At 49.2% G+C, this 12,524-nt stretch overlaps 1 protein-coding gene across 1 annotated transcript; it reads left to right on the top strand.

The window, feature by feature from the left end:
• Nucleotides 1-45: 45 nt before the first annotated feature.
• On the top strand, nucleotides 46-5,423 carry PCED1A (PC-esterase domain containing 1A). The gene is given in 9 exon segments (XM_032592591.1): nucleotides 46-483; nucleotides 776-920; nucleotides 1,653-1,732; nucleotides 1,896-2,134; nucleotides 2,237-2,387; nucleotides 2,506-2,752; nucleotides 4,412-4,507; nucleotides 4,510-4,686; nucleotides 5,029-5,423. Coding segments are annotated over 8 exon segments (1,362 nt in total). The 5' UTR covers nucleotides 46-483; nucleotides 776-796; the 3' UTR covers nucleotides 5,277-5,423.
• The last annotated feature ends 7,101 nt before the right edge of the window (nucleotides 5,424-12,524 follow it).

Genomic DNA, 12,524 nt, shown 5'->3' with positions numbered 1-12,524 from the left:
GCCCGTCCGGGTCACGTGGTGAGGCTGCCGCCACGGCCATCACCACTGTGGGCAACTTGAGCTCGGCCGCCGCCGCGCCCCCGCCCACACCGGGCCTCGTGCCCGCCCGGGTGGGCCCGGCCCTGGCTCCTGCTCTCCGCCGCGGCTACCCACGCCGCCTCCTTGTCCCCTCGGGCGCTGGGGGTCGCGCAGGGCGGGACATGGGTGACCGGAAGTGGAAGCTGTGAACGTCGCCGCCCGGGGCGCCGAAGCTCCAGGCGCCGTCGGGCCGCCGCGACGCACGCATGGAGAGCGCTGGGCTCTGGGCTGCGCACCGACGGCTAACCGGGACGCACGGGTTCTGCCGGGCGCGGGCTGTGCAGAACCGACCGGCCTCTCGGGGCGCGGGAACATGAGGCTAGGCCCGGAGCCCTCAGTGGGCGAGGCGCGCGGTTTGCGGGCCTGCCCCGGTCGCGGGTGAACGGTGCAGAGCCCCGGGACTCGGTAATTGGCACGAACGGGCGCGCGCATGCGCGGGGCGGCGGCGGGCACGTGGCGGGGCTCAGGGCGGCGCCGCGCGGGAAGCGCCTCGGTGCCCAGGCCAGAGACCCCCTGACTCCCGTACCAAGTGTCACCGAGGCACGCGCCACCATGAGCCCCCCTCTGCCGCCACCACCTCTCCCCTGTAGCCCTGAGTAGCCCTGGAGGGGCCGGCGCAGCTCTCGTTTAGCGGGCCCTGGGCCCGACCTGTCCTGAGTCCCCACGCGCGCCGCGGCTTAGTGGCCTCTCCCTGCAGCCCGTCATTGGCAGCGGCAGCATGGTCTTCTGTCTGGACAACGAGCAGCCACGCCTCCCGCTGCGAAGCGCCATGGTCCACTTCCAGGCCTCAGAAGTCCAGCAGCTGCTACACAACAAGTTCGTGGTCATCTTGGGGGACTCAAGTGAGTGCCCTTCTAGGTTCACACTACCCAGCCTCGCACCTTCAGTCTGTTTCCTATGACTGGACCCATTGTCTCCATCCCAAATTTCTTTCTACCCTTAGCCTGTTCCAGGCCGGTAGGTTTTCTTTTATTTTCCCACACACCATCCACAGGTGTCCCGACAGATGTAGCCTGTCAAATTTTTGACCCCGTCCTTGTTCAGCATTTTTTTTCCCTGACAGTCCCCCATGGGACTCCTTGTATGGGAGCAGTAGATTGTGTTGTCTCCTAGTCTCCTGGGACTACTTATCTCTGCCAGGTGATCTTGGGTCACTGTGTACTAAGTTGAGGGTGGTGCGTGGCCAGAAGGCGGAGGTAATACAGGATTTTTTTTTTTTTTTAATTTTGGGACAGAGAGAGACAGAGCATGAATGGGGGAGGGTCAGAGAGAGAGGGAGACACAGAATCGGAAACAGGCTCCAGGCTCTGAGCCATCAGCCCAGAGCCTGACGCGGGGCTCGAACTCACGGACCGCGAGATCGTGACCTGGCTGAAGTCGGACGCTTAACCGACTGCGCCACCCAGGCGCCCCAATACAGGATTTTTTTAACCTTACCTTTTCTCCTACCTCTGTTAACACTCCACAGAGGTAGTGGTGGACAGCCCTAACCTTGGGAAGATGAGGCCTGGACTTAGGAGGAGCTAGGGTGGGGCGAGGCCTGACTTAGCCTCAGGATCTCTGTCTCCCTGCAGTCCAGCGGTCTGTGTACAAGGACCTAGTGCTCTTGCTCCAGAGGGACTCCCTGCTCACAGCTGCTCAGCTGAAAGCCAAGGTGAGGGAAGCTCGATAGTCATGCCAGTGGTGGTGGGCACAGACCCTGGCCTGGCAGGGTCTTCCTCCCTGGCCCGGGTCTGACCAGCTGGGTTGGGGGGGCACAGACCCTGGCCTGGCAGGGTCTTCTTCCCTGGCCTGGGTCTGACCAGCTGGGTTGGCAGGGGGAGCTGAGCTTTGAACAAGACCAACTGGTGGCTGGGGGTCAGCTGGGCGAACTGCACAACGGGACACAGTACCGGGAGGTCCGCCAGTTCTGCTCGGGTTCTGGCCACCACCTTGTGCGCTTCTACTTCCTCACCCGCGTTTACTCCGAGTACCTCGAGGGCGTCCTGGAGGAGCTGACATACGGGCCTGCCCCGGACCTGGTGATCATCAACTCCTGCCTCTGGGATCTCTCCAGGTTGGGGCGGCGGGGAGAGGGAAATACTGGTTGGGGGTGGAGGTGTGGCTCAGAGGCTCTCCACCCTCTGCCCTCGCCCACCCTGCGTGTGCCGTCCAACAGGTATGGCCGCTGCTCAATGGAGAGCTACCGAGAGAACCTGGAGCGGGTGTTTGTGCGCATGGACCAGGTGTTGCCAGACTCTTGCCTGCTGGTGTGGAACATGGCAATGCCCTTGGGGGAGCGCGTCACTGGGGGTTTCCTTCTGCCAGAGGCAAGTGACCGGGGCCCTTCAGGTTGGGGGAGGAGGCAGCCGACTGGTAGATAGAAGGCCTTCCCTCCCCGACCCTGCTTCATTGTGTGGCTCTTAGATGCTACGCTTTCTTACTCACCTCCAGCCCCTGGCAGGGTCTCTGCGGCGGGATGTGGTTGAAGGGAACTTCTACAGCGCAACGCTGGCCGGGGACCACTGCTTTGATGTCCTGGACCTCCACTTTCATTTCCGGCATGCGGTACAGCACCGTCACCGAGACGGTGTCCACTGGGACCAGCATGCCCACCGCCACCTCTCACACTTGCTTCTGACCCACGTGGCCGACGCCTGGGGTGTGGAGCTGCCCCAGCGTGACTATCCTTCTGGTGAGCCCTACCACAGGGTGTAGGATAGTGATGCAGAGGGGGTTCACAGAGCACAGGGCTCAGAAACAGAACAGGACAGAGGTACTCGGGGGGGAGTAGGGACCTCTTGAAGGACTGCTGTGGCCCCTGGGTGCTCGTTCCTCATCCCGTGGGGAGAGTGAGATCACAGGAGCAACATCCCGATAGGAGCTTTGGTTCTGTACGGTCTAGCATGTAGAAATCTCTGTGTAGGTGAACGAGCTTATATAACCTTTGAGCATGTAAGGTAGCGGGTCAAAAGACCCCTATCCTACAGGTGAATAGGAAAGAAATGGGGGTGTTTCCAGCTAGGCATGGGGGTGGGGGGTGGAAAGACAGAAGTGGAGGAAGGGTAATCATGCAGTGTGGCAGAAGCAAAGAAGCCCCTCAGTTGGTGTCACCAGCCTCTCCGTTCCTGCCTGCTCTTCAAAGGGGGCATGGTGGCTGATGGTTTCCATGTCTGCGTTCCCCTGGATCATGTCCTCAAAGAGCAAGGTTCCTGCTGTGTGGCCAGCTCATCCCTTTTGGCTCCAGCGTCTAGGACGATTGTGTACATAGCACCTACAGAATTGTGTTTGTTGAGTCGGGGGCACGAGTCATATTAGAAGGCTGTTTGTAGCAGCACTATAGGGTGTGAGGGCAGAGAGAGACCAGGAATGTCATAGAGGTGAACTTCTAGGACTTGGTAGCCAGGAGTTGGAGCCCTTGGGAGGTGAATTAGGAATTTGATTACATAATGGTTCAGTTTCCTTGTTTTTTAAATGAGAAGAACTAATCCTCAGCAAAGAGAGGGATGCTCTAAAGGTTGTAAGGCTAGTTTGTGGTGGCTCAGGTCTTCTGAACCCGGTTTGGAGCTCCAGAAATAGAAATGTGAAAAGGAAGAGTTGGGTGGGAGGATGTGATTGGTGAGTCTGGTGCAAGCAGACCTCTGAGGTGCTGGGGAAATGTGCAGTAGATCTGGAGTCAGCAGGGCCCGGCTGAGCGCATGAGTGTGGACCGTGAAAGGAGAGAGCAGATCAGGGGCCATGCTGTAGAAGGGAAGAGGGCTGCTGGAGGAAACAAAAGGAAAAGAGAGCAGAGGCACTTTCAGGGAGGACAGAGTCTATTGGCTGTGTCACGTGACTGTCAGGAAAAGAGGAAGTGGTTGCTTGTAGTCAGAAAAGTGCTGAAGGTGTAGAGTTGGGTTAAGAGGCAGAAGCAATTGATGAGGGAATGGAAAATGGTCAAAATACCCCTTTTGGACATTTGGGAGGCATGGGACTGCTGGGACAGGAGAATGACAGGAAGAGCTCACGTTGTCCAGAAGGAAGACCTCTTAAGCTCATTTATTGTTCTGTGGGGAGAAGCTGGGAGAGGAGAAAGTTACAGACACAGGAGCTGGGCATACAAAGGAAGAAGGCTCTAGAGGGGAGCAGGAAGTCAGAGCAAAGGCAGATCTGTGACTTTGAGAAAGGTAAGGAAGAAGGACTGTACTCTGGACTTGGCCTGAAATGAGAGGGAATGAGGAAGACTGGGTAGGAAGCAGAGGGTGCTTTCACCTGGTGGCCCTGTTTTCCGAGAGGAGGGAAGAGAAGTGTGGACAGCCAGATTTCAGGGCGAACTGGCTCTCAGGCCTAAAACAAACAACCATCCCATTCCTAGACCCATGGATTAAGAACTGGCCAGAGCCGGATCATCCGTTCCAGGGGAGCCATGGGCAGCCCCCAGACTTCGGGGAGCAGCTGTGTTTGCCCCCACCCAGCCTTCTCCTCTGCCCCCTCCCATACCTTTCCCCTACCCCATTCCTCAGCCCTCGCCGCCTCCCCTGTTTCCACCCCTGCCCCAGGACACCCCCTTTTTCCCAGGCCAGCCCTTCCCAGCCCATGATTTCTTCAGTTATAATTCAACAGAAGACTTCTCGATGTCACCCCACTTAGGTAGGTGCCTCCGTGGCCTCCCTTCACACCTCTCCCAGGTTCCCCACGCACCTTCCCCAGCCTAGCCTTTTGTGCCCAGGTGGGCTGAGGAGATGGGTAGCTCCTTGTGCCCCCAGGACTGGGTTCAGTCACTGCTGGATCTAGAACAGCGTCTATAGACTCATTAATCCATTGATTGTCACAATTTGCTGGTTTGGAGGTAGGGGAAGTGGTATTGCCATTTTGCAGATGGGGAAACAAAAGCCTCAAGAAGCTCACCCTGGAGGATCAGAGCTGCCTGAAGGCAGAGCTGGCCTCACCTTGGCCACAAGCCCACTCTGATCATGACTGGTTCTTTTGTAGGATGTGGCCCTGGAGTGAACTTTGTGCCTGGCCCCCTGCCACCTCCAGTCCCTGGCCCTGTCCCCCATGGTCAGCACCGGGGCCCAGTGGTCCACCGGGGGATGCCACGCTGTGCTCCCAGCAGCCCCTATCATGTGCCGAGGATGGGGGGGCCCTGCAGACAGCGGCTCAGACACTCAGACAGACTGATCCACACAAACAAACTGGACAGACAGCCTCCTGCCCATTCGGGGACATGGCCTGGGTAGACTGGATCTTGGGCTGGGGCTGGATGTGCCGATGGCCCTGCAGGGCCTGCTTGCCACCCCCGGTGCTGGGTCAGGGTGTCTGTTATGCCTGACATTGTTCTTGTCCATTGCTGTCACTAAATAAAGGCGTGGAAGAACAGAGTGGCATCTTCCTGTGTGAGGGAATGGGTCTCCCAAACCATGATCTCAAGGGTTGGGGAGCTGCCTCTGGATCCTCTCCAACCTTGGACCTTTCACCTCTCACCTCATACTATTTAAAAATCATCGAATGCGTTCTTGCTATCTCACACACTCATTTCCACCCTTACCAGAACACAGGTGTGCTAAAGATCCCGGAGGGGTCTCCTGTTGTCGGCTGCTCTTTGGATTGGAAAATAACAAGGGCTGAGTTGCAATTGTCAATATTAGGAATTTTGGATGTGGCTAGTTCTCACCCATATTTCCCAGTCTTCATGCCTTCAGCATTCGTTTATTTCTGAGCACATACACGTCCCTGAGTTATCTGCACAATTCTTGGCACAGAGTGGACACTCATTAAGTGGTTCGAACTGTTAAACGAGAAGCTTCCAGACTCCAGTGGAAGGCTGATTAGAAATCCATTACTTAATAGACATATTGTGCAATGGGAGCAAACTGAACACAGACCAACTTCTTTGGTTGGGGGAAGGTGGCAGTAGAGGAGGAGCTGAGGGAGAATTCCAAGGTGTGGGGGGGGGGGGGGGGGGGGGGCGGTTAGAGGCTGTGCCAAACTCTGTAAGTTAAAGAGTACAGGGTTTCAGCCTCGACAAGTGGTGTTGACCCTAGGTTTGTGACTCCTAAGTATCAAGGGTGGAGTGTGGGTCATATGGTGACATGGGTGGGTGTCCCGGGTTTGGGGGATGGAGCATGACAGTAGGCTGACAGGTGGTGTAAGACAGGAGAAGAAGGTGATGGAGACCCGCTAAATCATCTTGAAGGAGAATTGGGTGGAAGAGAGAGACACAGATTTCTTGTATTGAGTTTCCACGCTTGTTATTAAAATTTTATCATGGCAAAGGAGATCGTATCTCACACAAAAGGAGACTAGAAAAGTGTTGGTCATTGATGACAATCAACTAAGTGCAAAAGAAAGGAAGCTATTAAGTTAGCCCGCTGGTGCTGGGGAAACTGGTACAGACAATGTGAGTTAATACGCTTTTGAGAGCAACCTTGACAGGGTAGTTGAGAATTGAAAGATACAAATAAACTTGGTTTTCTTTGGTATAGATGTAAGATGGAAGGGAACCTACTAAAATGAAAGAAACCCTTGTGTTAGGGAGGTAAGATTTTAGATTTTTTTTTCTCAGAAAACTTATTTTTGTTAATAAATACCCATCCTTGGAGCAGACCTGCACCTGGTTTGCCTACTCTTTCCTGCCTTTCCACAAACCCTTTCCTCTGGACACTTTTGCACCTCTGATTCTGGAACTTCTCAGTGTTGCTGGAGAAAACTGTCCACCTGGACTGACTGACATAAGAAAAGAGTGAGTTACCCAGTCTCACCTGGCCCTCTCTGTTGCTTGCCATCTTGTCCTCTAAAAACTCCTTGTTACCTTCCCCTATCAATCCTTCCCTAGGCTTTTCCATTCCCTTCACATCCCATCCCAATTCTGGAACTCTCTGTTAGCAACCTTGAGACTGTCAGTGTGCTTCATATCCTAGTCATTCTACCCCCTGCATTTCTAATCACCCCATCTCACTACGTAGCTCCCACTGCCCACGGTTCTGTGTCATAACCTTTCCTTCACTTAACATAGACTTGAAATCTATCACAAGAGTATAATGGAGATAAACTTTTATTTTCAGTTGATCACATAAGCATATAGTACAAGATACTTCTCTGGTATAGGTTTTATTCAGTTGTGACTAGGAAACAAGAAACTTAAAACAACAGCCACATACATATCATTACATACATTTAAATTGTTTCCTGACCTTTGAGATGTAAAAATGATGAAAATCTTGTGTTTCTCCGGTATGTAGGCACACTATTTGCTACTTAAGCATGGCAGAACCCAAACTTCATTGTCTCAAAACCCATTCACGTTTAGTAGACCATCTTACACAGGCTCCCTCTCATTCATGGAATCTTGGTTTTTTAAAAATGGTTCCAATATCGTTTCCTTTGCCATACTTAGGTAGTCCTGAAAGGAGGTAAAAGATACATGAGCACGTCAGCTGTGATGCCAGTCTTTATTTTCCAAGGAAAGTAAGTGTTTCAAGAAAAGAAAATCAGTGGAATTTTTTTTTCAAAACATTTTAACCAAACTGGAATTTTCCCAACAAAAGCAGATCGCTGCTTTTCCAGTTCCTTGCATGTTGAGTTCATTCAGTGTTTAAGTACCCCTACCATGTACACTGGTAAAAGATAAACTCTGCATGAAATGGACCTATGCTTAAAAAAAAACAAAAAACAAAAAAACCTTGCTTTATTGAGATGTAACTGACGGACGATAAACTGCATATATTTAAAATGTATAATTTGACACATTTTGACATGCGTTCATGAAGCCTTCAGCACAATCAAGATAATGAAATGTATCTTGCCTTTTTATGAACCCTTCCTTCTTTCTCTCCCCACAACCTCACATCTCCCTCCTTCCAACACCAAGGAACCATTGATACTGATCTGCTTTCTGTTACTATAGATCAGTTTGCACTTCCCAGAATTTTACGTAAATGGAATCATTAAATAGGCACTCTCTTTTTAAAATCTGGCTTCCTTTTTTCAAAGTTTATTTTGAGAGAGAGCATGCACATGTACATAAGTGGGAAGGGGCAGAGAGAGAGAGGGAGAGAGAGAATCCAAGCAGGCTCCAAACTGTCAGCGTGGAGCCCCATGCAGGGCTCAATCTCATGAACCATGAGATCATGACCTGAACTGAAATCAAGAGTTGGATACTTAACGTACTGAGTTAACTAGGTGCCCATTTAATCTGGCTTTCATTCAGCCTAATTAGTGGGATAAAAGGAAAAAACATGCAAATTCATGTTATGTGTATCAGTACCTCATTTTTTTTTAATTTTTTTTTAACATTTATTATTTTTGAGACAGAGAGAGACAGAGCATGAACAGGGGAGGGGCAGAGAGAGAGGGAGACACAGAATCTGAAACAGGCTCCAGGCTCTGAGCGGCCAGCACAGAGCCCGACGCGGGGCTTGAACTCACGGACCATGAGATCATGACCTGAGCCGAAGTCGGACACTCAACCGACCGAGCCACCCAGGCGCCCCAATACCTCATTTTTTACAGCTGAGTCTATGGCTGTACCAATGTTTACCCATTCACCTGTTGATGGACATTTGAGTTATTTTTAGTTATTGCCTATAGCAAATAAAGCTGCTACGAACATTTATGTACAATCTTTGTATGGACATATGTTTTCACTTCTTTAAAAAAAATTTAAACTTTATTTATTTTTAGAGAGAGGGTGCGAGCAGGGATGGGGCAGAGAGAGAAGGAGAGAGAATCCCAAACAGGCTCTGTGCTGTCAGCTCAGAGCCCCACGCGGGGCTCGAACCCACAAACCATGAGATCATGACCTAAGCTGAAACCAAGAGTCAGATGCTCAACTGACTGAGCCACCCACAGTCCCCAATGGACACATGTTTCATTTCTGATACCTAGAATGAAATGGACTGAATCATACAGTAGATGTATGTTTAACTTTTATTATTTATTTTATTAATATATTCTTTTTCTTAATGTTTATTTTTATTTTGAGAGTGAGATGTGAGCGAGCACTAGCAGTGGAGGGGCAGAGGGAGAATCCCAAGTAGGCTCTGCACGCTCAGCACAGAGCCTGACGTGGGCTCAAACTCACGAACCTTGAGAACCGGTGAGCCAAAATTGAGAATCGGACGCTTAACCAACTGAGCCACCTTGGCGCCCCTGTATGTTTAACTGTTAAGAAACTGACAAAGATTCTCCCATAGTGGATGTCCCATTTTATATTCACACTAGCAGTGTGTGAGGGATATAGTTCCTCCACATATTCGCCAACACTGGTATTAGTCTTCCTAATATTACGTATTACAATACGTGGGTGATGTGGTTTTAATTGGCATTTCCGTAATGACTAATGAAGTTCCAGCTTCTTTTCCTGTGGTTATTGGCAATCTATTTATCTTCTTTGGTAAAGTCTCGGTTCAAATTGTTCCTCCGCTCCTCCCTCCCCTCCCCGCCTTTTTTAAAACTTCTCAAGCTTTGAAAACTCTTTATTCTGGATTCAAGTCCTTTATCAGATGGGTAGTTTACCAATACTTTTTCCTTCTGTGGCTTGTCTTTTTCTTAGCAGTGTCTTTTGAAGAAGAGACCATTTAAATTTTGATCAGGGGCAGTATTTCGGGTTTATACTTTTGGTGACATATCTAAAAAAATCTTTGCCTAACTCAAGGTCACAACTATTTCCTGTATGTTTTCTTCTAGAAGGTTTGGAGTTTTACTTGTAGGTCTGTGATCTATTTTTTAAATATTTTTTTAAGTTTATTTTTATTTTGAGAAAGAGAGAGAGCACACAAGCAGGGGAGGAGCAGAGAGAAGGAGAGACAGAATCCCAAGCAAGCTTCCAGCCATCAGCACAGAGCATGATGCAGGGTTTGAACTGGCAAACCGTGAGATCATGACCTGATCCAAGATCAAGAGTTGGATGCTTAATGGACTGAGCCACCCAGGCGCCCCCTGTGATCTATTTTGTATTAACTTTTGTATATAGTGCAAGGTGATTAATTTTTTTGGCATATGAATATGCAATGATTCCAGTACTATTGTTGAAGGCTATCATTTCTCCACTAAATTCTCTTTGCTGCACCTTTGTCGAAAATCAGTTGTACATCTACTTATAGATCCATTTCTGGACTCCATACTCTGTTCCACTGATCTATTTGTCTGTCTTTATGCCAACACCATTCTCTCTTGATTATTATCGCTTTATGATAAGTCTGTAAATCAGGTAGTGTTCTCTTTGTTCTTCTTTATCGAAGTTACTTTGGCTATTCTAGATCCTTTACCTTTCTGTATGAGTTTTTTTTTTTTTTTTAATTTTTTTTTTTTCAACGTTTATTTATTTTTTGGGACAGAGAGAGACAGAGCATGAACGGGGGACGGGGCAGAGAGAGAGGGAGACACAGAATCGGAAACATGCTCCAGGCTCTGAGCCATCAGCCCAGAGCCCGACGCGGGGCTCGAACTCCCGGACCGCGAGATCGTGACCTGGCTGAAGTCGCGGACGCTTAACCGACTGCGCCACCCAGGCGCCCCTCTGTATGAGTTTTAAATCAGCTTATCTCGGGGCACCTGTATGGCTCAGTCGGTTAACTGTCTGACTCTTGATTTCTGCTTCAGGTCATGATCTCACAGTTCGTGAGTTGGAGCCCCACATTGGGCTCTATGCTAACAGTGCAGAGCCTGCTTGGGATTCTCTCTCTCTCTCACTCTCTCTCAATCTCTCTCTCCCCCCTCCCACACATGCACCTCTCTCTCTCTCTCTCTCTTGCTCTGCTCTCACTCTCTGTCTCTCAAACTAAACTGAACTAAAATCAGCTTATTTCTACAAAAAATTCTGGGATTTTTATTGTGATTATATTGAACAATATAAATTTGGGGAAAATTGACATCTTAGCAATATTGAGTTATCCATTTCATGAACAAGATATACCTCTTCATTTATTTAGGTCTTCTTTACAATCTCTCAGCAATGGGGTACCTGGGAGGCTCAGTCATTTAAGTGTCTGACTCTTGATTCCGGTTCAGGTCATGATCTCATGGTCTGTGAGTTCAAGCCCTGAGCGGAGCTCTGCACTGACAGTGGAGAGCCTGCTTGGGATTCTCTCTCTCTCTCCTCTCTCTCCTCTCTCTCTGCCCCTTTGTCTCTCTCTCTCTCTCAAAAATAAATAAACATTAAGTCTCTCAGCAACATCTTGTAATTATCAGCGCACCGATCTCTCACATCTTTTGCCAGATTTACGTCTAAGGGCTTTTTTAAAAATTTTTAAATGATGCTGCTTTTTAAATTTCTGTTTCTGATCATTCATTTCTAGTACAGAGAAATACAATTGATATTTTCATATGGACCTTGTGTCATAATGGTGACCATGTACACATTTAGTTACTTTGCTAAATTCACTTATTCTAGTAGCTTTTCTTTTTAAGTTTATTTATTTTGAGAGAGAGAGAGAGTGTGTGTGTGTGTGCATGTGCATGTGCACATGTGTGCACCAGCAGGGGAGGGACAGAGAGGCCTCCCACATGGAGCCTGACTTGAGGCTCAATCTCATGAACCATGAGATCATGACCTAAGCAGAAATCAAAAGTCAGATGCTCAACCAACTGAGCCACCCAGGCACCCCTCTAGTAGCTTTTTTATAAATTCAATTGGATTCTCTACTGAAGAAATGGGCAGAAGACATAAATAGACACTTTTCCAAAAAAGACATCCACATGGCCAACAGACACATGAAAAGATGTTCAACATCGCTCATCATCAGGGAAATACAAATCAAAACCACATTAAGATACCACCTCACATTGGTCAGAGTGGCTAAAATTAACTCAGGAAAACAACAGATGTTGGCAAGGATGTGGAGAAACAGGAACCCTCTTGCACTGTTGGTGGGGATGCAAACTGGTGCAGCCTCTCTGGAAAACAGTGTGGAGTCTCCTCAAAAAATTAAAAATAGGGGGCGCCTGGGTGGCTTGGTCGGTTAGGCGTCTGACTTCGGCTCAGGTCATGATCTCACGGTCCGTGAGTTCGAGCCCCGCGTTGGGCTCTGTGCTGACAGCTCAGAGCCTGGAGCCTGTTTCAGATTCTGTGTCTCCCTCTCTCTCTGCCCCTCCCCTGTTCATGCTCTGTCTCTCTCTGTCTCAAAAATAAATAAACATTACAAAATTTTTTTTTTAATTAAAATAGAATTACCCTACAACCCAGCAATAGCACTGTTGGGAATTTATCCAAAAGATACAGGAGTGCTGATCATAGGGGCACATGTACCTAATGTTTATAGCAGCACTATCAACAATAGCAAATTATGGAAAGAGGCCAAATGTCCATCAACTGATGAATGGATAAGGAAGATGTGGTTTATATATATAATGGAATACTACTTAGCAATGAGAAAGAATGCAATCCTGCCATTTGCAACAACATGGATGGAATAGGAGAGCATTATGCTAAGTGAAATAAGTCAGGCAGAGAAAGACAGATATCATATGTTTTCACTCATATGTGGAAT

The sequence above is a fragment of the Lynx canadensis genome, chromosome A3 (genome assembly GCF_007474595.2).
Source record: "Lynx canadensis isolate LIC74 chromosome A3, mLynCan4.pri.v2, whole genome shotgun sequence".
NCBI lineage: Eukaryota > Metazoa > Chordata > Mammalia > Carnivora > Felidae > Lynx > Lynx canadensis.
Note: the sequence above shows the minus strand (reverse complement) of the source record. Positions and strands in the feature narration are given on the sequence as shown.